This window comes from Capronia epimyces, assembly GCF_000585565.1.
Source record: "Capronia epimyces CBS 606.96 chromosome Unknown aczIQ-supercont1.11, whole genome shotgun sequence".
Taxonomy (NCBI): Eukaryota; Fungi; Ascomycota; class Eurotiomycetes; order Chaetothyriales; family Herpotrichiellaceae; genus Capronia; species Capronia epimyces.
In genome coordinates, this window is record NW_006912914.1 from 1 (window position 1) to 26,773 (window position 26,773).

Sequence of the window (26,773 nt, forward strand, 5' to 3'; positions counted from 1 at the left end):
GTCCTTGCTGGCTCCCCTTGCGGTTTACCAGTGTCCATTGTTGTTGCGGGCCTGCCCTTCCTACCGGCTGAGGGTTTTCCCTTTCTTCGATCGGGGTTGATTCTGGGCTTGAGAAGGAGACCGATCTCTCCTGTCCCTTTCCCTTCCGTTCTTTCCCTTTCTTCTTGCTCCTGCCCCTGCTTGGGCTCCTATTCTCTGTGCTACGACGCGTGTCGTTGGGCGCGTCATTTTCGCGTTTTTCACTCAGATTTTCGCGTTCTGAACTCTAAAGTCCTCTCAGCGCTGCGCTCAGCCTTCCTGCGAGCGCGAAGTAGGTGTTATCGTCAATTGTCTGTCCTCTGACCTCGTCGAAGCCGTTTTGAAGCTCCTGCAGGAGCGCGATCGCCTTTTCTGTCGCCATCGGAACGGCTTTATATAATAAATAGAAAGATAGAAGAAACTCGGTTAAGGGATATAGTATAGTGCGAGGGGCAAGCGGAGGTATATAGAAAAAAACATTAACATTACGACGAAACCATAGGGCTACGTGAGATCGGGGTTTTGAAGGGCCACGCGTGCGGGTGCAGAGGAGGCCAAAAGCGGCGGCTACGACCGCTGTTTTCGGCGGGCATTTCACCGACATGTTGAGATACTCCGTATACTAGAGTACTCCGTATACCCAGGAGATATTCCATGTCAACAAGATCGACACAGTACGCATTCTCGTTCGCCATATGATCGTTCCATACCAATACGCTCAGGCCAGTGCCAGTGCCTAAGTTTTCCTGCAATGGTATTGGAATGTAGCCGTAGAATCATAACCTGCCTACCAAACAATATCGTCCGTTCCCTCCTCTCGAAGGAAACGAAGCCGAAGAAGAAACTCGTCCAGTCATTACCCCTTCACCTCAACACATCCCCCTATTCAGCCAGTCTCTTCATCCCCACTAGATCCTGACTCCCTATTCAGCCAGTCTCTTCTGACTCCGTCTTCGCAACACCTCCACGACGCGGCCTGGTCGGAATTGGTTGGTTCCAGTATCCAGTAGTCACCTCCTTGCTAAACCCATACGTCTTCAAGTCCAGCTTTCTCTCCATGGCCAATGCCAACATCCAAGGCCAATTTGGGGGCTTCGTCTGTCCTCTTCTTGGTCGGGCTCTTGCGTGGACTAAGCGCTTCCCGTGGTGGACCAGCTCGCACATCTTCTACCGGCCAATCGTCCGCTTTGGCCGCCGAGATCCAACACTTCAAACCTTCATGTACGCCGCCGTAGAATTTCTCCTTGCATGTGCGCAGAGTCCCGCCCATGACCTTCTCAAAGCCCGAACTCCTCAGGTCTGCTCTGAGAGCGTTGCGTTCAGAGGCTGTGGGTAAGAATGCAATCAGCCCATTCAACAAGTCCAGGTGGGTCGCCAGATATTGAGTGGCTTCCCACTCCACCCCTCCCACATACGGAGCTGCCGGGTGAGGCGGGCGTGGTGTCGGGAAATGAGCTCGAGCATAACCGACAGACTCGTCAATCTCAATGATGGGCACGACGTTGAGATGATGGAGAAAGATCCAGAACACTTCTTTGGTCACGTTGACAACCTCCTTGCACCACACGCGATATGGTCGAGGAACGTGCATTTGGGAAACAAAGTCCAGAGGTTGCTTGTCGTCTTCTGGCGCAGGATCCTTGAGGAACCCGAGGATGGTTTCGGCCCGTTCCTGCATGGGCTTCTGTTCGAAATCCATGGCCGCAGAAAGATGAGCAAACAGCAGTGACACTATCACTCCTCTCGTGCTGAACTCCGCCGGTCCTTTTCTCTCGGGATCGAACAACATGCCTAACAGAGCGGGAAAGAATTCCTTTTCCACCTGCTGCAGACGTTGTAATGCCAGTGATGTTGTACAAAGTCCTTTCAGGCAGAGCAATGTCTCGTGGAGCAGGCTGTCTTCGTGATCCTCCCGCCACTCAATCTTCTTAATCCGATAGTATAGTTGAACAAGCTCATCCATCCCACCCTTTGTCACAAAGTGATCGGTCCAGCTGACGGATTCATTCCTCACCAAGATGCGCAATTTGTGTAACTTGCTGACCTCAACCAGGCTGGGCTTCTGAACCTCCCGCAGGTAGTGGATAAAGTCCCCAGGGGTTGTGGCACTGTCGGTCGCATTGAGCGATGCCAGCGACACTGTCGAAGCCATGGCTCTGGAAGACGTGGGCCTGGAATTCGTCAAATCCGCTGACTTGTTCCGAGATTTGCTGCGAGATCTCGACGACGACCCTGGTCTGTCAGCGGCGTTGTTAGACGAATCCTCATCGCGTTTGCTCAAGGTCAAGATACGGCTTCGGGGTCGGGATCTCGATCGGGACCGTTTGCCGTCTTTTCCATCTTCATCCTGACTCTTGGGTCTGTCATTCTCCTGCTTGCGAGGGCTTCCTTCTGATGATCGTAATTCGGATGCGTCGGCACCTGTTGAAGTCGTCGACGATCCACTGCCGACCCGGTCTCCTTTGATCAAGCTTGCTTTTACGTCTGGTTTGAGATTTCTCATATTGTCACGCATGTTCAGAGGAATGTTCAATGAGTCTAAAACCTGTTCGAAGGCTGTCTCGATCTCCTGGGGACTGAGTGCTGGGTTCGTGGTCGAAGGGCTCGCGGGGACCGACCGGGCGTTGCGACGAGTTCTCATGTTTAACGTGTTAATGGCCTCAAGCACTCTGGATCCTCTTTTCGACTTGTTGTCCGACTGGGATCTTTCCGAAGAGCGACTGGCCAGCGGTGGCCGCCCCTCCTGTGCACCGGATGTGCCTGGCCGACTGGTATTTTCCTCCTTACTCTTTGTTTGTTTCAGATCGGGCTTAGTTTCTTCTTCCAGGTTTTCTGTGAAAATGGAGCTTCTGCTAGATTTGTGCTCCGAGAATGGGCGCTGAGGAGGTTTGGAGTCTAGGGAGATTGGGACCGCGGGGCCATAGCCGTAGAAGTTTCTCTGTGCTGCAGGCCGGAACTCGGAGTAGTCCTTCGGGGTGTAGAGTTTGATCTCTTCTTCCACCGACCTGCGCTGGGACATTGGATAAAGCATCGTGCCGTCTGGACTTTCCAGCGGTTGCGTTGCGAATTGCTCCCAGATTGGAGTTGGATTCTCCACGGGTGCACGCTGGGGAGACAGATTGTTCTCCCCACAGGTTGTCTCTTCTCTCAAGTCCTTCTTTGATTTCCGCTTCAGCAGTCCGGTCAAGTTGGCTGCTGACTTGACCTTCTTGGGCTTCTTTTCGATTGCACGCCCTTCTGTAGATGACACACTGCTCGAGTCGAAATTCCTTTCTTTGCCCAGGATCAACCCTTTCAATGAGATAGAACTTCCCGTCTTCTTATGACTGCGGTGTGCTACAGGTCGATGGTCGCTCTCCAACTTGGTCGCCACTCGCCTGGATTGAGGGGGGCTGTTGATGTGCCGTTCACCTAGAGGACTCGCAGGGGCGTAAATCTCCCGATGATGTTGGTATGTGGGCTTGGTAGGACTCTGATTCTCTTTCCGCTGCCCATTCAGAGCTTCGGCTGCAGAGGGTGCGTGGTTGTGGTTCCGGTACGTCTGGCGTCCTCTTTGTTGAGGCTCCGGATCCTCAAAGATTTGAGCGACCTGAAGGACGTTTGGGCCCATGGCGACGGGGAGAAGAAATACTTGCGCACGGTGTCTGATCAGATACTAATCATTATTGGTACGCGAGCAAGCAAGATACAAGTGCACGGGCAGCATATTGATCAACGGCGACACACGCGGACTTGGAATCATGGAATCGTGCCGGGTCGAATGTCGGTCACCGCAGCCTTTGTTTACATGGCAACAATCGATAATCCGAGCACCCATGTCTGTGTCACGTGCCCACCATCCATCCTCAGCCCCCAATTTCTTGTTCAGCAGACTTACGCATGAGGTTCAGATAGAAATAGACATGATAGGCAACCCTTTCTAATAGTAGGCAATATACACGTAACTGCATTCATCGCCGAGGACCACACAAAGAGTGCCCCCCTTCTGTTCATACAGTCCGACGACTAGACTACTGGCTATAATAAGACACGCCTGGATAGATTCAAGTCCCTGGGTCCTTCTACCCTACGACCTAGACCGATACTTTCCAAAGTCTGGCAAAGGCATTTCATTCCTCATGAGTCATTCCATTCAGACAATCACTCGCCAATGCTTTGGCGCCATAGGTCAATCTGTGCCCTTTGCTTTGGGTCAAGGGGCGGACCCATCATCGGATCCTGCATATAGGGTTGATTGCCATAGCCGTAGGGGTAAAAAGCCATTGGTTGCTGCATGTGCATGGGGATCGGAGTGCCATACAAAGGAGGCTGCGCACCATTGATCGCTCCGTTCATGTAAGCATTGCCATATACACCGTTCGCAAGAGCGCTCCCCCAATTAGACGCGTGTGGGAAAGGGTGACTTTGGTACGAGTTGACCGGCGGAAACGAGGGATTGACTTGCAAGAATGGCCCTTGTGGCTGCGCGTTCAGTCGTTGTGGCGTTTTGGACTCGTTGGAAACCTCTCTGGACCGAACCCCTACAGGGTGAGCTTGCAGTATATCGGCCAGACTGTGCACAGACCGGACTTGCTTTCTCCCATCAGGCTGGGCGCCACGTCGAGCGGCTTCGTCTTTGAGCCTTTTTCGTCTTTGCGCCAAAGTTTCCTCCCCGTCTGGTGTCTTGGATTGTGGAGCATGAGGTTCGACCTGGAGGCCTAGTTGACTCGCCACCTCCTCTGCAAATTGTCCCCCCGCGTCCTTTTCCTTCTCCAGCTTCAGTCTTGCGGCGCGTTGGGCCAAGGTCTCCCCTTCATTTTCTGGAAGGGCCGCTTCTGACAGCCCTGGAACATCGTCGATGAAAGGAGCACGGGTGGCCTCGTCGGCCTGGCTTCTAGTCTCCGATTTCAGCGACTGCAAGGGCTCGCCTCGCAATCTCGCCCGTCGTTGACTGAGCGGCTCATTGTCTTCCATCTCCCGCCTTTCTATCAAACCAATGGGCCGATTGACGTTGACGTGGTTGGCTCTGTCCTTCTCCGGAAAGAGGAGGCCAAGAGGCGTATCCTCATCGTCGAAGTTCTGCTTGTCCGCCTCCTCATGATCCTCCCAGGCCAATGTGACATGTTTCGTCTTACGAGCTTTCTGCTGAAGCTGAGTTACGGCGTCTAGCTCAAGCAGGGTTGAATGCATTCCACGAGGGAAGGCATCGGCCGCAGTACGATTACGTTGTCTCTGCTGTTCTTTGCGCATCTGCAGTTCCGCGAGCAAGGTAGTCGGCGCGGCAGAGAATCCGGACGGAACAGCGGCCTCGGCGTCTTCGTTGTCATCGGTCCCTCCAAATTCATCAGCGTCCGGAGCAATAGACTCTGCGGCAGCCTGATCCAACTCATCTCCGCTGGCATATTCATCGCCGCCTCCTAAAGCTTTCGAGTCTCTGGACTTTCTTCGATGGAGCCCGGTTTCGGACAGGCCAGCACTAGATCGTCTGGTTTTCAGCAGCGTACTCAACGAGCTCCGGCGTTTCTTTGCCTTGTCACCCGAAAGTTGAGTGCTCTTTCGGGGTGAATCGCTTCGACCATAGACCTCCTTTCCAACCTGTCCGGCAATTGGGTGATCCGTGAAGGCGCTCACAGGAGCGTAAGCAGCAGCATCCAAAATGCTATCGAGGGTTTGGACGGCGGAACCATTTTTCAACTGCAAGTCTTCCGTGACACTTGGATACTCGAAGAAGGCACTGGCACGAAGGTGCGAGGGGAGATTCAGGGACGATCTCGGCCCCTGGGTGTTGGCGCCATTCATGTCTGCAAGCCACGCAGCCGAATTGCGCATGTCATGTGAGATGCCACTGAGAGCCTGTATTCGACGCTTTTCTCGCTCCGAAAGATTCGCTTTGGAGAGTCGCTGCGGCAGATTGAGCATGACAGGTACCGGGGCCGGATAGTAGATCATCTGTTCTCCAGGCTGTGCCTCCTTGTATGCTCTCGAATCTCTAGCCAGGGGAGGATGTTTAAGAGGGATCTGCCGCGACTTAGAACCGGCTGGCTCGTGGGACACACCTGAGCCGTAATGGACACCATCAAAATCGTCAAACGCTGATAGTTCTTGACGATAAGTATCATTCGAGGCAGCGGTGGCTGGTCTTGAATCTTGGACGGCATCGCCGGGGGATTCACGTGATGCTGTCGCGGCTCCTTGTTGAAGGTGTATGGATGAGGTTGCATGGCGGTTGGAGGTCAAATCCAGAGGGCGACCCTCCAAAGGAGGTCCGGGTAATGCATGTTCGCGGTCGCTGCCTTTGGAAGAATGTCTCTCTAGCTGTTGTTGGTGAGACCACAAGCCGGATCGGATCGAACCTGTTGGAGATGTAATGTATCCCGAGGGCGAGTAACCACCTGTTCTGGCTGCATGATTTAGACCAATGATGGAATTCGACCAGGAGCCAGCCGAGAACTGTCTTTGCAGCGGCGGACGAAGAACATTGTCCAAGCTCGCCGGTGCGGACGACTGGCGTTCCAACCGCTTTTGATCTTGCCGCATCTTGTTCAGCTCGTCTTCCAGGCTTGAAGTCATGCTCAGACGTTCAGCGCTCTCTTCCAACCGCTCCACATTCTTGACCAAAGCCCCTTGCAGCGCGTGTAGATCCGGGGTAGGGTGGTTCAGGGGGAGATGTCGACTGATGGACGCGGTCCTCATTGGCGGCTCTTCCGACTGGAACGTGATGGTATCCTCGTGTTGTGCAGCAGGGTCCTCCATTTTCAATCCAAGCCCTCGAGGGGTCGGCATTGGTTCCTCGTAGTCGTCACCCTCCACCATCTCATACGAGGGGGTCGAGCTGATGGATTTGAGGAGAGAACCAACGCCTGCAGCGTGAGTTCCAGCCTGTGACCTCGTGGATTGATCACCAGCTTCGGAGAGGGCATCGTCGGGGAGTGATAGCGGAGGGCTGGGTCGTCCGGGGATGGCAGGTGAATTCAAGGGCGAGTCACCAGCGAAGGCATCGTGGTCCGCTTGGGCGATAGAGGCATAAGCCATTGAGGGACGCCGACAAGCGACAACCCACGACGAGAGACGCTATTATTACTTTTCTGAGGAACCCCGGGCCGCGGAGCACATGGTCGGGTTGCTATCCAAGTGTGACGGGGACGCGCTGAGGATGAGGATCGGGACGGGTATATGAGGGACGGGATGGACGGTGTTGATACTGTATGCAGAGCGGCAGGAGTAGCGACGCGCGAAGAGATACGGACACTCCGTAGTCCGTACACCGTACAGGTATGCAGCATGAAAGAGTGTGACTAGATAGTGGCTGATCCGTAGCAATCAAGCTGAACGGGTATCTGCCATCTGGGAGTCTGTTTGGAACACTTGGCCATGGGGGCGCAATTGACTTTTTGCTCACAAGGCGCGCCCCAGTGCCGGTGGATGCAAGATTGTACGGATACAGTAGCAAGCCGCATGCCACGGTTTGGGCCTTGGCTCCTTAGCTGTAGCCTTAGAGCCTGCTAAGCCTAAGCCTTAGGTCCTTCGCCCTTAGCCTTAGGCCTTTGCCCCCAGCCTCTCCCCGACTATTCCCTCACTATCTGCGGAAGCTAATGTTAAATTAGGCCTCAGCCCCAGGAGCCACAGTAAGCCACAGGTACCACCCACCTACACCCACCTACCACCCGCTCGACGCCAACGCCTTCACCGTCTGCTCGATTTCGCCTACTTATCGGGTAGTAGATTACGCCCTGCTAACCGCTGACCTCTCGCTCGTAACCATTGGTGCGAGATAACCCGCGCAGAGAGATAGAGAGATACGGATATGTACATACGGACTACTGTACATTCCTGGTCGATGTGGCTTCTTTCTGTTATGATCTCCGACGTTATCTCTTCACCACCAAGAGCGTCCAGCTCCAAGCTTCAAGCTTGAGGCGTGCCCGCCCGATCTTCATCCTCTAGCCGCTCGATAGCGTTTTTCTCCTCTCCGACTATCGAGCCAATTCGTCATGAACGACTGCAAAAGATTGAACTGACTCTCCGCGGCCCAATCAAGCGACGGTGGGAGTTGGACGGGACGGAGTAGTGACGCCTCATCTGCACCGTTGATATCGATACATGCTTGCCGCCTGCGGGTTCTGTTAGTACGTACCTACCAGGTAGCTTTGCTTTCCCTCCGTTTCAGATTGTGACCGGAGTATCTGTACTCCGTATAGTCTACTCCGTCCTCAGGGGAATCAATCCCCAGCTCTGATGGAAACGACCATCTTCTTTACCAAGAGGAGACGCGGTGAGCAAGCATGCGTGATATTCCTAGCATCTGTCCCACGCGTTGAAATTCACGTTCCCGTTCTGTACCCGCCACGACTCAGGAACCAGTTCTTCCCCTTCCGCTACAAAATGGAAGTCTCAGATTGTTCGGCCATGGAGATGAGTGACTCGTACCACCCATCCAGTCCTAGTGTATCGGACTCTTCTCAACCAAACGACGGAACATGCGTGACGGCGACTCTAAACGTCCAGAAAAGCTTCGCTGCCCGCCTGTCTAATAATAGCTGATGATCTATCTAACCACATTTCTAGGTGACAGCTAGATAAGCTTCCCTCGGAGCCTGAGCGGGCCTAAGGGCCGCCATGATTCTGTGCAGCATGCATGCTAACCGGTCGGGATTCTACACCATCTCCTCGACTTGATCCTCGACACTCAGCCTGAACCTAAGTTCGCCAGACTTGCTGCCATTAAAATCACCATGCACCCAAAACTCTTCATCTCAATTGAGAGGTGGCTATCAGATCCGTCGGCCTGCGGGAACTTCGACGATGCTGACAATGCGAGTTTAACCGGATGTGGTCCTCCTGCTCTTTGAGTGATACGAGATCTTGAGCAGGCAACGCAACGGAGTCCACCGTTTTGAAGGCCAAACAATCATCTCCCACCAAGACCCGGCTGATAATATACAGATGAAGACTAGTTTCATGCAGCCATCAACGGTCGATGCAGACACGAGACTGTACGCGGAACTTGCCTCTTCATCAACCAACCCCGAAGTCCCGTCCTTTTCGGCAGGACTCATTCGAAGCTCGGATCTATCTAGATCTACATCACCTTTTACTGCAAAGCAGTCCCCTTCCACGTATCCCACCTAGAGCGACTTCTTACATTCTCGTTCGAATTGCCCGACTGTGAACAGACGCAGCTTGAACACTCGATCTCAAAACCAGCCGTGACTCTTATTACTACTCAAACAAGCCATGGCTTCTGTTTGTCCAGTGTCAAAGGTTTCATGCTCTCTATCAAGGATTATGAGGAGAGCTACAACACGATCCACGGGCGTTCCACGGACGAGCCCAAGGCTAGGTCGCCTATATATGTGTTTGACCTCTATTTTCACTTTCTGACAAGCGAAGTAACGTGTGGTACTAGTAAGCAGAACCTCGACTTCGCTAACCGATAACCGACAGAATACTCTCGACATGAAGACCGCAATGCGAGGTCGACGACAGAATACCCTCGACATGAAGACCGCAATGCGAGGTCGACGACAGAATACTCTCGACATGAAGACCGCAATGCGAGGTCGACGACAGAATACTCCCGACATGAAGACTGCAATGCGAGGTCGAGGTATTGTGAACCTTGATCGGAACTCCAATATCGTCCTTCAGACGTACCTACAAGGCAGCGCTTAGGCTGGGCGTCAAAATCCACGAGGCTTTATCAACTAAGCCACTTTCCAACCTACATGAATAGCTCTAACGGGCCGCAACAGCCCTTGTAACAGAAATATAGGATAAATAAGACCTAGGATTATTACTATTATTATATATTTTGACACCCAGCCTAAGGCTCCGAGGCGAACATCTCGATGAATCGTAGACGCAAGTCGGTCGTCTCCGCCTCTGAAGCCGCAACAAACAATGGCCACAATAGACCCGAGGCGATCAGTTCGGTCTCAATCTCGGTGTTTGCGATGGCCTCGAAATGCACCAGGCCATACTCCACAATGTACTGGAGATTGGCCGGGCTCTCGTGCTGGAGTAGGCGCCTCGTTTTTTCGATTTCGCACCGCAATTGCAATGCCCATTGCCCACAGCTATGCTCATTGTGCCGAAATTGACGGCGAGTCGAGTCACGCCAACCGATTAGGAAATTTCGCATGTTGAGATGAGAAAAGTCTTAAGAAGGAGAAATTGACGTATCACTGTTTCACCGGCAACGTCCGTCAATATTTTGCACTAGTTCAGACGGCTACGGTTGATGAGCTGGTATATACATATTTCTCGAACTCGATTCATTTCATATGTTCTGGGTCGCCAGCACGTCTCATTTTTGGGCATTGCCCCGTCTCATGACTGATTGCGTCGTAGGCAATAGTCTCACATGTCTCCGCCATCCATGCCACAGAAAGCAACATAGACGCTTCCACGTCCCCGGAGAATTGCATTTTCCTACTTGGTCGTCAATCGTTGTTCAAGCCTTTAGTGTGACCGTTTTTCCATCGACCTCGTCTCATCCGTCGATTCAAATTTTCTCCTGTGGGTGCTCTGTAGCCTTGTCCGGGTCACTAAAATCTCCATGGACAACATCCTCATCCCGCTGGTGTCTCAGATCACGGTGTGTGACCTCTGCCATGTCTGTATCGTGCTCAACGCTCAAATCACGCCCTCTCCTCTCTGGCCCAATAAAGGTCACAAGGATGGTGTACGCATACACGGTACCCATGTAAATGCAAATAACCTTGCCGTAATCGTAGCGCTTGATAGTCTTGCCATCCCTGTGGAGGGGTGGAAGCGGGAACCGTTCGCCGATTCTGGATTCAATAGTTGATGAAGCAGAGGAGGCTAGGTTTCCGAGTTGGTAGGAAGTACCTACCACAAATGTTCGAATAGAGCCGGGGGAAAGTTCCATCAAATGGATAGGGATAACGCCCCATGCGCCTTGCACGCAAAATTGCTCGAAGAAGGCTGCAGCAATCACGGCCTTGGAGCTCACAAAAGTGTACGGATACAAAAGAGCTCCACCCACAACGCAGATGCAGATAATGCTAAGTCGTCGTCCAAAAATCTGCGAAGAGTAACCTACCACCGTTCCACCCGTCATAGCCCCCAGATTTGCCACAACCTGAGTGACCGTAGCGGCATCAGGAGAAAACCGGAACTGGATGGATAGCAAGGTGTTATACAGGTCCTGAGAACCATGGCTCATCGCGTTGAAACCCGTGGCGATCAATATAAGATAGATAAGCAGCAGCCAGTGACGCTTGAGAGCGACTCGACCTTCAGATATGAAAGTGCTAGCTATACTGCCTTGCTGCTCGCGGAGGGCCTGGCGAGCTCTGAAGGTGTTGGTCTCCGGAAGACAGAGACGAAAAAGGATGATGAGAACAGGAGGGCCGGCACCGAACCAGAAAAGAGGCCTCCATCCGTGGGAAGTAGTATTCACAAGGCCCCGTGAAAAAGCGGTGGCGAGCAGGTAACCAAAGGCGTAACCTTGCTGAAGCATGCCTGAAATGATACCGCGGGCAGCTGGGGGGCAATCCTCCAGGGCTGTAGCAGCAGCGTTGCCGTACAGGCCACCCATGGCAATCCCAAATAGTGCACGCACCGCCAAAAACTGCTTGTAGGTTTGACAAAAGCCGGTGCCGAGTTCAAGGGCTATGAAGAGGATGTTGTTGATAACGAAGGGCCTATACTTATGGTTAGTGAGGGAGAAGATCATATTGTAGCCATAAAGTACCATTTGCGTCCGTAGCGATCTGCAGCAATGCCGAAGATGGCTGAGCCAAGTGAACGAAACATCAAGACCAGCGTGATCCCCCAAGTGATATCGCTGTTCGATTTACCAAAATCCTCGGCCAGGTCGGAGACAGTGAGGGAAACTGTGAAGAAGTCGAAGGCATCCCAGGACCAACCGAAGAATGCGACCAAGAAGAAAAGCCATTGCTGGGTATTCAGCATGGCTAGCAGCTTGAATGGATTGGGAGCCTTGGCCATCGGTGGCTTCAACGTCGTGAATCTAGTGACAGCATATCTGGTGACAGACATATGTTTGTGAGACAGACCATCTTCTTCGTAGGCTTGGTCGTCTTGCAACCTCCGCTCCAATGGTGGGATAGGACTGGGACGAACGTCCACATTCGCCATGGTGGCAAAGAAACGGTACTAGGCGCTGCGAATGTGCTACGAACTCGAGTTGATGAACCTCGCTGGCTGTCAATGTAAAGAGGCACGCCTGGAAGTCATTCGATTCGAGATGAGCAAAGTAGATCGAAATGTGAGGAAGCCAGGGATTTATCCATTACACATAAAATAGGCAGGTGATCATGAGCAGACAGCAATTGCGGTGGCTCCTCTGGACCGCACCTGATCGGCGTGTCCAAGCCCATGTGTTGCACTGCAAATCTGTGTAGTTGGTGCACGCTGCAGGGGATCAGGAGCCGGTGGTTGGTGGTCATACCGTGGAGTGGAAAATCTGTGGTCCATCATCCTGGAGCAATGCTAGAGTGACTGGTGTCAAGCTGCGGGGATAGAAGGAGGATCGTGAGAGAGGAGCGAATGAGATGAGGCTGGACAAGGATCGACGGCTGCGTCATGATCGAGAGTAACATCGCGGCGATTGAGCGATTGAGAGAAGGAGGTAAGGAGAATGTTCGGTCTTGCGGAAGACAGCGACAAGGTATCACTCGGCCAAAGAGCCACAGAAGACGGACGAAGATGAATCGGAGGATCAGGAGAGAGACTGGCAGGGTTTGCTCGGAGTGTGTCACTTGGACTGTCTGCTGGAGAAAAAAGCGCCGGGGGATGTTGAAGAAGGCATTTGTGTGAATGTCAGACTGCCGCAGCCAGGGTTTGTGCAAGGTGAGATCAAGTTACTCGTTGGTACGAGACGGAGTACCTGGTACGTGGCTCGGCCCCCCTGCCACTCCCAGTGCGAGGTGCAAACCTGGGATGCGGTGCCGCCCTTATTACTATACGTACTACCACTCCTTACCAGTGTGGCAATGATCTCACGCTGGTGGTGGTACAGTACATACGTGGTAATTGTCGGAGCATTGTAAGCCTCGGCAAGCATCTACAAGCTCCGCTCCCAAGCAATTTCAGAGTCTTATTAGGAGACAGTGGCGCAGGCGCAGGCACATCCTCATGCGGGGATCTCTCTTATTATACACCGTAGTGTCCCTTTGAGATATTCCTATCACTTGAATTTGTCTTCGGCATTAGGTCCTCCACCTCACCGGTAATCAAGACAGCGACAACGTTGAGGCTGCCGCCATCCAAGCCCCGTGAACAGATGCTCCCTCTCATGATGCTCCTCTGCCACCCCCTTTGTGTTCCCTGAGAGATATGCCCAACCTGTCCCGCGTGCAGATCCCGCTCCTTCGCCAGCAGCTGTCTGGTGGGATTCCTCTTCAACCTTATGGCGCATGCTGACCAACAACCGGCGCCCCTCACCAAGTTGTGTGGTTAGGGCTTGCACACGAAGGTGAAAGCCATGTGGAAGTCTTTGACGAGTGCGTTGCGCGAGGTCGACCCGTAACAACAAATCCTTGGTCTTGGACAGCATTCCCTCCGACTTCAACACTGCAGTCCCCAAATATTCCCTCTCGCCGACGCAATGCTCACTCAACAGTTGCTTGCTGAGAGATAGGTCCTCCATCGTAGCCTCCAGCTCCTCTTCCAGCCTTTTGTCCACTCCCTCTTCCCGGCAGAGTTCAATCATGCGGTTCATTGGCAGTGCCCATTCTTGACGTAACGTGTTGAATCGCCGCACAGCTTCCTCCGAGTTGAGCTTGGTCTTGACTCGAAACGTCTCCTGAACTGGCGCCTTGTTCCATCCACGAATCCACTCCATCTCTTCCTCCACAGTATTCGATGACTCTTATTGTGTGGCTGAGGGCGCGACAAGTGTTGGCATGCAACTGTTTGAGCAGAGTCTGTTGGTGTGAAAAGATCTTGAGCTTGGTTCACGTCTGGAAGTGCGTACGGTGTGGCTGTTGAAGCAGGCCGAGCTGGTTGGAAAACTCGCTTTTCTAATCCGGCACCTGAGAACGGGGCGCCACAAATTTCGTGAAGACACAAGGTTTGGTGACAACTGGCAGGGTTGGGTCGGGCGTGAAGATTCATCCGCGTCGATATGGTGGGTTTGAGTATCCTGTGTGAATGCTCAGTTCACTTGCCCCATGAACCTTTGTCTCCAGGGCGATATTGAATGATCGTGAAACTTTCAGGGTGATTAGCACGAATTCTGACTCTGACACTGACCTAAGCAGTACACTTTTCTAAATCTCGGATTCATGTCATATGTGATGGTAAAGAGGAATAGGTTTGGTGGCTCATCAAGATGTGTCTGGGGGGGCTTCTAGGTCCTCATGTTTTCTGTTCCCTTATTCCGCGACTGCCTCTCCCCTTGCTCAAGATACTGCCTCACCTTGGTTTACCGCCTTCGCGCGACAGATTTACGACTTAAGGCAGTCACTCGAAGGGTGCAACAATCGGCACAACGCTTTCTAATCACGTTCGACCAAAGTGGTCTTAGTTGACGACACAATGCCCATTCTCGCCGGTAATAAGAAGCCGTTAAATTTCATCCCGAGACTGTTGCAGACTGTTCGATCAGATCGACTTTTCGCTCGGCAACGACAACGACAGAAACAATTTACCGCAGCCACTGAAGTCAAGGTGACATCAACCTCGCCCCTGGCTGGTGTCCAAGAGGATGACACAACTCCTGATTGGAATCTGCCGCGCCGTCAAGAATCCTCTCATTCCACTACAACACCGTCTATCAACGGGCTATCGAGAGAAGATTTTGAGATCCACCGTCTGTCGCTTGCTCTCGGTGCCGCCTTTGAGATCCCCACCAATTCACCGACAAGCGACGAGTTTGACCTTTCTGCCGCCGAAGAGCTGACTCGGAATGATGCTACACCACGTTGGATACCGGCAGGGCCTCGGTCAGCCGGGCCAGGTTGGCCTCTATTTGACGCCGCTAGGCTGGCTTTGCAGGATTTTTGTGATGCACCTAATGATTCAACTCCTGGAGATGACCGTGCAGATATGGCTCCAACAGCTTCATTGCGCCATGAAGGAGTTGGCAGAAACTATCGGCTCAACAGCGGGGAAGAACTTCGCAGAACCCATCAGCGCGGAAGCAGAACCGTCGGAGACTCAGGAGAGATCACAAGCGACATGAGAGATATGGTAATCAACACTAGTGAACAACACGTATCCTTTGCAGAAAATACTGTAATCGACCATTCGCAACGCCGCCTACCACTATCCAGACCGCCGACACCACCTGTCTATCCTCAATATGTTGGCTCAGTCCACCAGACACCCGGCCACTGGGACAGCATCGGAGCAAAGGCCGCCCTTCAGCACTGGATCGCAGACTTCGTGATCTTCCGTGATGAGCTCAAAGAAGGACTCCTGGTGTATTTCAACAAGTGGACGGATTTAGCTCTCTTCCGAGGCGCCAGGAAGCTGCTTCGGGCCCTCCTGCAGACCCCCAAGGTTCTAAAAGTGCTTTTGGGCAATATTGATGTTCTTCCATATTCCGGCTCTCTCGCCATTGAACAATTGGATATGGATCTTCGGGTTTGCATGGAGGAGTCGCGCGAGGTGTACCACTGTATGACCAGGCAGAACGATTCAGCTGCAGGCCCTCTCCAGGGAAAGGGTTTGGCATGGAGGAAACACATGATCAAGCATGACCTGGGGCCACGAATGGAACGTATTGCGGACAATCTCCGTATCTTGGAACAACATGCCAACAAAACCAACCGTGAGGTGCGAAAGGCGGCAAACGAGGCCATCGGAAGAATGGAGTCAGGGCGCGGCATTATCCCTGCGCTTTGATTCAGGCTCTTCCTTGGAAAGAGGTTTGGCTGGAGCTTGGCTGGAGACAGTTTGGTGGTAGGAAACAGCTTGGTGGTAGGAAACAGCTTGGTGACTGGAAACAGCTTGGTGGCTGGAGACAGCTGGGTTGGAGACGTTTTGTGTAATGAGTTTTGGGAAGATAAGTACCTGAGAATACAGATCATTCGCGCAGGTGCTCTTTGTTGTCTTTCCCTCGCGCCTGCACGACATTTTATTTCCGACACGATATCTCAGCCCAGGTTGAGTGTTAGGTCAGGCATAAGGTCGACGGGGTAGTTATTCGTACACATGACGGTCGATTCTTTCAGCAGCATTTCAACTATCAGGACCCATGCCCTACCTTTGACTTCTTACCCAGCCGTCCACCACAGGATGGGTAGAGTCCATACGAAGCCGAGTCCGCTGCCGACCATATTTGATCATCGAGCGAATCCTGGGCTGGGCTATCGTCGGAGGAGTAGATCTTCTTGGGGGGTAAAGAACCAGTTCCTCGAGCATCTTCGCTTGCTGTAATGCTTATCGCATCATTCTGATCACCGCGTCCTGCAGCCTGGAAGCCGGTCGCGAGTATCAAGTACATGTCCTACGCCACTTATCCTTCAAAGTCGAGACTATGACGACGACTGTCGGACCCTCCGCCGCACCCTGGGCGCAATCCACAAACTTTCCAAAGGCAAGCCTCGCCAGATCGAAGCCATATCGCAGTCGCTCGGAAAGGCCTCTGGCCGCGATGGCCCTGACGAGGGCCTGGCGATCTACATTCAAAACTTTGACAACTCGGTCCGTGCCCTGTACCGCGTTCTGTCCCTCAACGTGCATGTTCTTCATTCATCAACACCGCCTCTTGACGTGAGAGAATTTTCGGACGACCTGGGCAGTTTGGCAGTGGACTTGGAGCGATGGCAGAAGGAGTTCAGTGGCTTGGTTTTCCCCAGCCTGGCGCCAGGGGATGGTCGAAAGAGCCCTCGAGACTTGAAAGCTGAGGCTCGAGCGTTGGCGAAAAGGTGCTTCGTGGCCGCCGGCAAGTTGGACGCGTTAGTATGTCTGGATGATGTTCATGCGACGAACGGGTTACTCCGTCGTCTGACCCGGCATCGATCACCGTCGTCTGCGACGCAGAGGACGCACACAAGGACGCCGTCGCCAGTGCCATCTGCCACCGCTTCGAGTGCGGCTGTGGGTGGTGTGTCGTCGAGTGTGAGAAGCTCTTCACCCTCACATGTTCATTCGCCCCAACCTTCCCGGAGCGGAAGGGGTGCCGGACTCGTTGGAGTGGCATAAGGGGATGCGATGGGGTTCAAGGTCGCAGGGAGTGTGGTGATGGAGAGTGGGTGTGTATTGGACACTGGTAGAAGAGACGCATGTACTTGTATTCTTATTCTGAGCAACAACTTGAATGTAGAGGGCATCGTCTGCATGGCCTCATGGCGATCAAGGCCAGCTGGCTGTCTAATCCCTCTTTCTACCACAGACTGACGTCGATTTCCTCCATAAATTGGTGTTTCTCTCGGTAGCTCAGTGCGTGCCTGGAAGATTTGGAGTGCATGGCATGACTTCACCGCAGGGAGTGAATCTAGTTCTTGTAACCACTTCTTCTTAACCACTAGTGAGTCAGTGAGATCTTGGTAACCACTTCTTCCTAACCACCAATGAGTCAGTGAGATCGTTCTCATCGACGATCTTTTTTCCGTCGAGGGGTGATCTTGTTGCTGGTCTTGGCCCGTTTGAGGATGAGTCTCGTGGTCTCGACTCTACCAGCAAGGCTGCTGGGCAGATAGAACAAGTTTGCGGTAACAGCTGGTGGAACATGGAACACCTTAACAGATAGAACAAGTTTGCGACAATAGCTGGTGAAACTCCTGGGCAGGTGTGGGGAGGTGTCTCAGCGTGGTGATCTAGTCGAGGTTCTGGTGTCGAGGTCGAGTTTGCACATACCACGAGACCTCAGTCTCAGATGAATTGTAGTAGTTTCGGAGCAGGAGCAGGAGCAGACCGGTTCGAGGCGCATGTAAAGCCAGGCTCGAGGACTAGCGAGTGGCAGCGGCGGCGTCCCAGCGGACTGTTGTTGCGTAAGAGTCTCGTCGTTGCACTCCCTCGTCCAGCAGACTGTCGTTGCGTAAGAGTGTCGTCGTTGAACTCCCTCGTCTGGTCGTCCCAACCCCTCGTCCCCTTGCAACTCGTATTCTCTCTAGTCTTTCCAGCCTCTGGTAGGCAGTCGCTGTTAGGGAATGGGAACGAGCAGACCAGTACCATCAGCCATGCTTGACTCGGCCTTCTGTGTCCAAGCTCAATCATCAGCCATGCTTGACTCCGCCTTCTGTGCCCAAGCTCATCATTCCGATCGGGCAATAATGAGCTTCTTCTCCAAGATGGGCTGGATCAAAGCTGCGATCCATTCGTACGTGGTGAATAAAATTCCTCCGGCGAGGACGGTCCGGCCCAAGCGCATGGTACTGCCCCTCCAGAGACCCTTGACGCCGTAGTCCTTGATGACGCTGGTGAAGGCCTCAACCACGCCGGCACCTTGGACGCTCTGGGCGCGAGTTTTCAGCGTATCAAACGGCTGCGTCACGAACACAACAATAGTCCCGGCGACAGCACCATTCCCGAAAGTGGTAGCAGTCGTCTGCGGAATATTGTGCAGCCGCTCGTAGTCCTTGAGGATATTGTACGTGCCCAACCTGACGGCCGTGGTGGAAGCTTGCTTAAGCGTCGTCGTTACATAGCCTCTGTACAAAGCGCGAAGGAGACCATGTTCTTTGATGAGCGTGCTTGTCGCGTGCCACGGGGACTTGAACCGCTTATCGTGTCGCGCATCGTCGATCAGCGCCGTCTTGATGCGTTCCGTGGGAGTCACCGCAAACGTGCTAGCAACCACTCCGGCCGAAATGCCCGCCATGAGATTCCGCAGCGGTGAGAGCGTGCCGGTCTCGGGATCCTTGAAGGCCATTTTGATGCTGTCAAAGGAAATGAAGCGGATCGCGTCCTTGAGAACCGTGCCGGCCACAAGCGTCTCGCATCCCTTGTACAGTGCCCGGGGACCTTCGTTCTCAATCACTGCTTTGATCACCCGGAACGGATTGCGTGTCGGACTATCTTCATGGAGCTGCACGCGTGTTTTGGCGAATTCGAATGCTAGGTCGCATTAGCTCGTCCGTGGCCTAGCTTCAATGCGAATTTGAGAAAGAAACAGGGCAGTAGTAATTAGCTTGCTTGGGCTTTTCCCACGCATTTCGGTCAAGGGTAGGGAACAGGGTGTGACTGACGGTATGTCACTGTGGCTTCCACGCCTCCAGCTGCGCCTCCAGCGATCAAAGACACCAGAGGTGATTTCGCTGAGCCCTGTATTATTGCAAACATTTGTCAGTTCCTGTTCAGCACGGGTGGTTTGAGATCGCCGATGAAACTCCGTGGGTGGAAAAGCAAATCTCACATCGTCGGAAACCATTCTGCAGCGAAAGCGGTGAAGCGAGCGAATCCGCCGGTGTATCTGTATCAATCAATGGCAACGCAGCTTCCACACAATGAAAACGAGTAGCTCCTAAGAGACGCTGGCCAAGTTGGACAAGAACACAAATGGTCGACTGAGGTTAGGGGGCGGTCGATGTCGGTGAGATGTGGCCGTGCCTCGGGTATTCTCGGTTCCACGGCACAGCCTCGTGCCGCTCAGCCTTGCCATATCACGTGAAAAAGATCATCTCACGTGCTAGACTTGGCGCGGGAGACCTTCCCAACTTGAACGTGTCGAGACAACACTGTTATGTTACGTGTGCACATCTGACGTGCTACATGACTACCATCGCGTCAATGCATCGCTCTCCTAAGTGAAGCAGGAAGTCTTCTGTTTTCGACATCGTCTACGGCGATCCCGTCTCTTTACGGATGGCGCCGCGGGCGACGCCCCCGTTGGCATCTAGATTGGGATGACCCCCGTTACTCCAGTCTCCAGACCATCTTGCCAGACTCTACGGAGTAGAGGAGGCGTCTTGCTGGCTCGGTTGGCGAGGAGCACATTTCGTCCTGAGATATGAGTCATGAACTGCTGCCTGACGGCTGCCTGGATAGGCTCGAAGATAAGTACATGTAGCTTGCTTCTCTCTGATCCAGATGAGCTTCAAAGGTTTTCTTCTCCCCAAAAGACCCCTCTGCGTCTGCCGAAATTATGTTATCCGGGCCGGCGATGGCACCTTCGATGATCGAACTTACCAAGTGAGGAAGGTCCCGGGATGAGACTCTGGGACTTGTACAAGGGGTTACTAATGGTACGCTACACGTGGAGAGCGCATGTGAATCTCTCCTGTGATGAGGCCTTAGGAGCCTCATGCACAGGCAAAATCCCTGGTGCACGAGCCCCGGCGAGCCCGCAATTCCTCCCGTGGGGGTCTCCTATCACTTTCCCGGATATCGTGATGCAAGCTTACTGCATTAGGTTAAGCATAGCGTTACAGATGTGAACGATCCTACGCGCTGGCCACCAGCGTGCTACACCTGCGTTAGGTGTGCAGTGCATCTCAGCGAAGTCATTACGAATGAATCACGAAAAGCAATGCTCTGGCCTCCTGCCGTCGCCTCGGACTGCATTTGGCCCTCCTCTTATTGGCGGGCTTGCCTCCTCAGCTCTGGCTTACAGCCTCCGATTTTCAGCTATTCAGCAATGTGCAGAACCGAAGACTACTCCGTAATGCAGGAAGAGGGCGCGTGAGCGCCACTTCCCGTGGTCAACGCCCGACAATTGCCGTTGAACCAGACGCCCGCCCGGCCCAGAACACTGGCAGGTTGTTGTGAGTGCACAGTGGCCATGCTTTGTGACGACGTAGCGATCAACTTCTACATCTTCTCGACAATTAAGTCAGGAACCGAGTTCAGATGCCACCGGCGTCATTGCTTTGGTGATCGCGGCCAGCTCTAGACGCATCCAACAGTACTCTGGTAGCGAGATCTACGAGCCCTGCGGTAGGAAGTCTGTGATATCAATCGCTTGATCCAGTTCTAGATCGAGGTCGACCATGTTTATCGAGAAAGTGGCATCAGAACATGGCCAGAAATGCACTGTCCGGATGGCATCATCGCTCAATATTCGAGGTGGATTGCGTGCTGCGAACATCGAACCCTTGTCCATCTACCAGGATTACACCCTTGCCATTGAAGCGAGCCAAGACAAATGGCTAGTATTTCGCCATGCTCGGCTTCACTTTGCACATTGTTCCTCGGGGCGTGGCGAGACGGGCTGTCTCCTTTGGAGGCTAGAAGACCTATAAGATGGTTACGTATCTCCGTCTTCTGACCGAGCTTGAAGATATTCAGACCCCCTTCTACCTCTAACAGGTCACCCACTTTCCGCATCGTTCACATTAGCCATGGCGACCACCATCAGCCGTCGGCTTGAGAATGGGGAGAAAGGCTCCATTGCCGTTGAGTCCCAGCTCAAGGCGTCTGACTCGGACGACAGCATCCAAGCCCCTCCCTTGGGACTCAACCTGGGTGTCCAGGCTGACGAAAAGAAATTCTGGTTCCAAAGAGGCAAATCCTACGACCCTAACGCCATCGCGACGCAACCGTCTGTTTTTGACGACCCAGAGACTGCGAAACACTACCAGCCACCGTCAACCTGGGAGAACATCCGACGCTTTGACCCAAGTGCAAGATGGACCTGGGGGGAGGAGTACAGACTCGTGCGCAAGATTGACTTCAAGATCATGATTTTCGCCTGCGTCATGTTCATGGCTTTGGAACTCGACCGCGCCAATCTGAGCCAGGCTGTCACCGACAACTTCTTGAAGGATCTTGGAATGAATACCAATGGTAGGCCTGCTACACTTGAAATGGACGATGCTGCCGGTTCTAACTGCTGTCAGATTTCAATTGGGGAAATACGGTGTTCAAGCTTTCTTTTCTCTGCGCTGAACTTCCTTCCCAGTTGGTGTCGAAATGGATGGGACCCGATCGTTGGATCCCAACGCAGATGATCTTGTGGTCGATTGTTGCCGCAAGTCAGTTCTGGCTCAGTGGACGCAGTTCATTCCTGGCTTGCCGGGCGCTCCTGGCACTCCTCCAAGGAGGATTCATCCCTGATGTAAGGTGGCGTGGCTCCCTGCTCGGGGCGTATCACTGATTTGTCTCCAGATGATCTTGTACCTGTCTTACTTCTACAAGCACGGTGAACTCACTCTTCGGCTGGGTTTCTGGTGGACAGCAATGTCCATTGCCGACATCATTGCCAGCTTCCTCGGCTTCGGTCTCCTCCATCTCCGTGGAGTTAATGGAAGGGCAGGATGGAGGTACCTGTTCCTGATTGAGGTGAGTGTTGCGAGGCTCTTCCATGGCTTGACTACTGACTATAATGTAGGGACTGCTGACCCTCATCTTTGGGCTGGCTGCGTTCGTCCTGATGCCACCCGGCCCATGCCAAACAGCGAACTGGGCGAGAGGAAAGAAAGGCTGGTTCACAGAACGGTTAGTCTTGACGTCTCATCTCTTGCCGAAGCCTTCCCACTAACTTAGTCTCAGAGAGGAGACCATCATGGTCAATCGTATCATCCGTGAGGATCCCAGCAAGAGTACCATGCACAACAGGCAACCCATCACTCCGAGACTGCTGTGGCACAGCATGCGCGATTATGATCTCTGGCCACTATACTTGATCGGGCTGACATTCCAAACACCCATGAGTATGTGTAGCCGGTCCACCGCATGCTAGATGACCATGCTGACCATGCTAGCTACCCCGACCCAGTATCTGACCTTGTCCCTGAAGGAGATTGGTTTCGGCACTTTCACAACCAATCTGCTCGTCATCCCCTCCCAGGTCGGACATATCATCACGATGATGGCTTTCACATACTTGGCCGAGATTGTCGGCCAGCTCTGGATTTTTGGCTTGCTTGCCCAAGTCTGGGCTCTTCCCTTCCTGGCATACATCTATGCGGTCGACATCAACAAAATCAACAATTGGGCTGCGTTCGGCATCATGACCGTTTTGCTTGCGTATCCCAGCACCCATGCCATCCAAGTCGGGTGGAATTCGAGAAACTCCAACTCGGTGCGGAGCAGGACGGTCAGCGCGGCGCTGTATAATATGGGATGCCAGACCTCGGGTATCATCGCCAGCAACATCTACCGGCAAGGTCAGTTTGGATGGTTCATTGCTTGCTCGCTGTTTTGGCTCCTAAATTGCTAACTTGTGCCTGGCTGCAGACGACCGTCCTCGCTACCGACGTGGCAACCGAGTCTTGGTTTCCCTCTGTGCCGTCAACATCGGGATTTACGTTTTCGCCAAAGTCTATTACGTTCTCCGCAATCGTCACCGCGACCGGATTTGGAACGCAATGAGTGACGAGCAACGCGCAGAGTATCTGGCGACAACGACCGACCAGGGTAACAAGAGATTGGATTTCCGGTTTGCCTCCTAGATCAGTGGCCGACTTCTTGCCCAGTGCTCAGAGTTGGGGTAGTCAACAGCAGGCGGACGGTCATCTGAGGGTACCAGACCAGACTGGAAAACATAAAAAGAGCAGGCAGTGGGCAAAGTGGAGGGGGCGGGTAGGACTGGTCACAGGTCACAGGTCAGAGGTCACAGGAGTAGAGGCGTCGAGCTTAGTGGCAAAAAGAGATAGAACAGAAGGCCAAATCAATTTGTGTATAGCTCAGGCAGCGAGGTGTACAAATCAGAGACAGTCGAACTCCTCGGCAACGAAGTAGTGTAGGAGCTGTATCCGTAGCGAACTCCAGACACTGGACAGTGGACACTGGACAGTGGACAGTAGACTGGACGGTGGGCGAATTGACAATGTCGCAACCAGCTTCTCCATGACGTTGACCGGCAGCCAATCAAATCTTGGATGGTGAATAGCTTAAGTTGCGGGCGGCTGCGCAACCCACAGCACCAGCCAACTCCAACTCCAGACTTCTCCAGGTCAGGTCGGATCGAATGAGATGAATTGATTGTATCTTTGCGAGCATGCATGCATCCGGCCAGTGGCCGGCGCGGCAGGCATGGGTGGTCCACGAGTGCATTGTGCATTGTGCATTGTCCATTGCTTCAGCAGCACGCCATCCGCGGCCGTGGTGCAATCACAGTCAGTCAAGTCTGTGCTCTCGGCCGTTCCTCCCTCACCTCCCTCTCCTCTGTATGGCCCCATGTTGACGTGATCCGAATGCAGTTTGATGCCAGACGCGTCGGAGTCGAGCACCGCCTTCGTTGACTTGCTTTGGACACCTCGCACTGTTGAAGTCAGAAGTGCGGCCTCGGGTGCGCCCGTGGGATGCTGATGCTGATGATCACGGAGACTTGATGGCCATCGTATATGCTGCCAGGCCAGAAGAACGAAAACAGACAGACATGGCGGGGCTTATCACGCACAAGTTTGTTCACGCCATCGTTGCCAAAATGAGGAATGCCGCCTTTGTACAGCCTGGATGCGGACAAGAGTTGCGCCTCGCATGGGTCAAGTTCCTGTTGAGCAGACATTGCTCGTCTCAGGGCCACTTATGTACCTCATGGACAAACCAATCAGCCCCACGGGTTCGACTGAAGCAGCTCATGATGATAAATGCCATGGCGTGGTCGATTGCCAGCAGCCAGTGATGATAATTACAAAACCGTGGTTGATTCGCACTAACCAGCGATGATAGATGGACGTCTCGATTCCCACCAGTAATCCCACGCCAACCAAACCCCAGACACTCGATGTTTGCGACGACGATGAACGTGCCGGATCCCGAGAAGAGGGAGAGGCCAAGCACCCGTTCATGAACGTGGAATGGACAGGTTTCTGTCGGAAGCACTGATTGCTGTGGGAATGAATGCATTTGACATGGTAAGCGAGCCCAAGACGGGACAATAAGAGGGATGATACAAGAATGTCGACATCGCCGAGTAGTATCCACCAAAACGAAGGGAAACCCCACGAGTTCCTATATCTTGAGACAAGTCCCTCCTGAGAAACGTTGGTTTTTGGTTTTTGATTTCATTCCACCAGCACAGTCTCAACTCTAGACACGACACCGAGAGCAAGTTTAGCCCACCACTAGACACTGGAAACAGATATAGTCAGGATCTCCCCTTTGACCAGACAAAGAAATTGAGATGGCCCCTCCCGCAGCAGATGTTGACCTGACCTCACCGCCGGCGGTCGACAGCATTCCAGTGACCAAGTCGGTGGCCAACAACACTACCAAAGACAGCACTACCAAGGAGCCGTTGAAATACTCTGGGTCGCTGGACGAGTACAAGTCCTTTGACGTCACCAACGTCATTGGCCGCGAGTTCCCCGAGCTGCAGCTGAGCAGTATCTTGAACGATGACACTAAGGTCCGAGACCTGGCTATTCTTGGTGTGTATACCTAGATACTAGACCTGTTCTATTTTATCTTCAATGTGGTCGCTCTCCCCAAAGGGGTCGCCCTGCTCAACGGGGTCGCCCTTTGGCATTACCCCAGAGGACAACATGAAATGAGCAACAGAGAACAAACACTGACAGCCACGCTATAGTGTCGCAACGTGGAGTGGTCTTCTTCCGCAACCAGGATCTCAACATCGATGACCAGAAGGTCCTGGGACAGAAGCTGGGCGAGTTGACAGGCAAGCCGGAGACTTCCAAGGTACGACTTGCTAGGCTTCCATCAGTTCATGACCTACCATACTCCAGCTACGGCAGACACTAACAAGCTATGATGCAGTTGCACCGACACGCCTTAAGCAACAGCAAGCGAGGCATTGCAGTGGACGAGAACGGGAAGTTGGACGACGAGGTGTCCGTCATCTCATCCGAGGTAAGTGTCCCAGAATCTTTTGGGTATGTCTGGGCACTAACATGGTGACGCAGCAAAACCGAAAATTTTACAAGGAGCGATTCAGCCCTGCCACCAAGAGACTGGCCAGCGAAGGATGGCACGCCGAGTAAGTACAAGTGTGATATGAAACATGGAACAAGCAAATGCATGATTGCCAATCTAACTGTTTGGCTCTGCAGCATCACGTTCGAACGGATCCCATCCGACTATGCCATTCTCAAGATCGTCAGCCCGGCCACTGACGCAGGCGGCGACACTCTCTGGGCATCCGGGTACGAGTTATATGACCGACTGTCGCCAGCATTCCAGAAGTTGGCCGAAGGTCTCACGGCGACGCACTTCCAGCCCAACTTTGTCAAAGTGTCCAAGCAGTTCGGGGCCGAATTGATTGAAGGGGACCGTGGCGCGCCCGAGAACTCGGGGCTGGACTTCACAGCGTCACACCCGGTGGTGCGCACCAACCCGGTGACTGGGTGGAAGAGCCTGTTTGGGGCGGGCCATCAGATCTTCCACGGCGGGTTCGACGGCGTGACTGAACGCGAGAGCGACATCCTCAAAGCCTACTTCAACCAGCTGATCAGCGACAACCATGACCTACAGGTCCGCTTCCGCTGGAATAAGAACGACCTGGCCATCTGGGACAACCGTTCCGTCTTCCACACGGCCACCAACGATTACTCGGGCAAGCGCCAGGGTAACCGTGTCGTCTCGCTGGGTGAGAAGCCATACTTTGACCCCAAGTCGGTGTCGAGACGCGAGGCTCTTGCGGCTCAGGCTTAAGCGTTATTCGAGTCAAGGACAGTCTGAGCTTCAGCCAGGGTTACTAAGTACCTCCTGCTATAAATTATATATATATACTAGGTATGGTATCTTGGGTTAGTAGGTAGGTATAGCCGACCTCGGTGCGAGGGAAAATCATACAATGCCATTCATTTGACAAGGTGACGGAAGACTTGAGTGTTGATGGTATTGCTATACCATAGCATAACAAGATAACGGTGGTGTTCTCAAGACATCTATCTCCCACCGCTCTCTCCCTCGCCCTCTTCTCCCTCCGCTCTCGCCTCAAGAATATCGGTTAATTAATATCTTGGGAGCTAGTTATCTTGGAGTGTCTCTGTCA

General features: G+C 53.2%; 10 protein-coding genes across 10 annotated transcripts; 4 read left to right on the forward strand and 6 right to left on the reverse strand.

The window, feature by feature from the left end:
- Positions 1-1,039: 1,039 nt before the first annotated feature.
- A1O3_10042 (uncharacterized protein) lies at positions 1,040-3,628 on the reverse strand (the record flags this gene model as incomplete). Its single annotated transcript, XM_007740133.1, has 1 exon — positions 1,040-3,628. One exon carries the CDS (start codon positions 3,626-3,628, stop codon positions 1,040-1,042), a length of 2,589 nt encoding a protein of 862 aa, XP_007738323.1.
- A 530-nt stretch (positions 3,629-4,158) lies between these two features.
- Positions 4,159-7,029, reverse strand: A1O3_10043 (uncharacterized protein; the record flags this gene model as incomplete). Its single annotated transcript, XM_007740134.1, has 1 exon — positions 4,159-7,029. The coding sequence occupies one exon, from the start codon at positions 7,027-7,029 to the stop codon at positions 4,159-4,161; it is 2,871 nt and encodes a 956-aa protein (XP_007738324.1).
- Positions 7,030-9,820: 2,791 nt separating this feature from the next.
- A1O3_10044 (uncharacterized protein) lies at positions 9,821-10,138 on the reverse strand (the record flags this gene model as incomplete). Its single annotated transcript, XM_007740135.1, has 1 exon — positions 9,821-10,138. The coding sequence occupies one exon, from the start codon at positions 10,136-10,138 to the stop codon at positions 9,821-9,823; it is 318 nt and encodes a 105-aa protein (XP_007738325.1).
- Positions 10,139-10,501: 363 nt separating this feature from the next.
- A1O3_10045 (MFS transporter, SHS family, lactate transporter) lies at positions 10,502-12,123 on the reverse strand (the record flags this gene model as incomplete). Its single annotated transcript, XM_007740136.1, has 2 exons — positions 10,502-11,666; positions 11,717-12,123. The coding sequence occupies 2 exons, from the start codon at positions 12,121-12,123 to the stop codon at positions 10,502-10,504; spliced, it is 1,572 nt and encodes a 523-aa protein (XP_007738326.1).
- A 1,087-nt stretch (positions 12,124-13,210) lies between these two features.
- Positions 13,211-13,831, reverse strand: A1O3_10046 (uncharacterized protein; the record flags this gene model as incomplete). The annotated part of the gene is made up of 1 exon (XM_007740137.1): positions 13,211-13,831. The coding sequence occupies one exon, from the start codon at positions 13,829-13,831 to the stop codon at positions 13,211-13,213; it is 621 nt and encodes a 206-aa protein (XP_007738327.1).
- A 695-nt stretch (positions 13,832-14,526) lies between these two features.
- On the forward strand, positions 14,527-15,837 carry A1O3_10047 (uncharacterized protein; the record flags this gene model as incomplete). The annotated part of the gene is made up of 1 exon (XM_007740138.1): positions 14,527-15,837. The coding sequence occupies one exon, from the start codon at positions 14,527-14,529 to the stop codon at positions 15,835-15,837; it is 1,311 nt and encodes a 436-aa protein (XP_007738328.1).
- Positions 15,838-16,410: 573 nt separating this feature from the next.
- Positions 16,411-17,139, forward strand: A1O3_10048 (uncharacterized protein; the record flags this gene model as incomplete). The annotated part of the gene is made up of 1 exon (XM_007740139.1): positions 16,411-17,139. A coding segment is annotated over one exon (729 nt), but the record flags the coding sequence as incomplete, so codon positions are not given.
- Positions 17,140-18,190: 1,051 nt separating this feature from the next.
- A1O3_10049 (uncharacterized protein) lies at positions 18,191-19,218 on the reverse strand (the record flags this gene model as incomplete). Its single annotated transcript, XM_007740140.1, has 2 exons — positions 18,191-18,993; positions 19,125-19,218. The coding sequence occupies 2 exons, from the start codon at positions 19,216-19,218 to the stop codon at positions 18,191-18,193; spliced, it is 897 nt and encodes a 298-aa protein (XP_007738330.1).
- Positions 19,219-21,215: 1,997 nt separating this feature from the next.
- Positions 21,216-23,267, forward strand: A1O3_10050 (uncharacterized protein; the record flags this gene model as incomplete). The annotated part of the gene is made up of 7 exons (XM_007740141.1): positions 21,216-21,660; positions 21,714-21,931; positions 21,982-22,155; positions 22,205-22,311; positions 22,366-22,526; positions 22,578-22,982; positions 23,053-23,267. The coding sequence occupies 7 exons, from the start codon at positions 21,216-21,218 to the stop codon at positions 23,265-23,267; spliced, it is 1,725 nt and encodes a 574-aa protein (XP_007738331.1).
- A 1,676-nt stretch (positions 23,268-24,943) lies between these two features.
- On the forward strand, positions 24,944-26,430 carry A1O3_10051 (uncharacterized protein; the record flags this gene model as incomplete). The annotated part of the gene is made up of 5 exons (XM_007740142.1): positions 24,944-25,190; positions 25,349-25,458; positions 25,537-25,629; positions 25,683-25,756; positions 25,830-26,430. The coding sequence occupies 5 exons, from the start codon at positions 24,944-24,946 to the stop codon at positions 26,428-26,430; spliced, it is 1,125 nt and encodes a 374-aa protein (XP_007738332.1).
- Between the last annotated feature and the right edge of the window lie 343 nt (positions 26,431-26,773).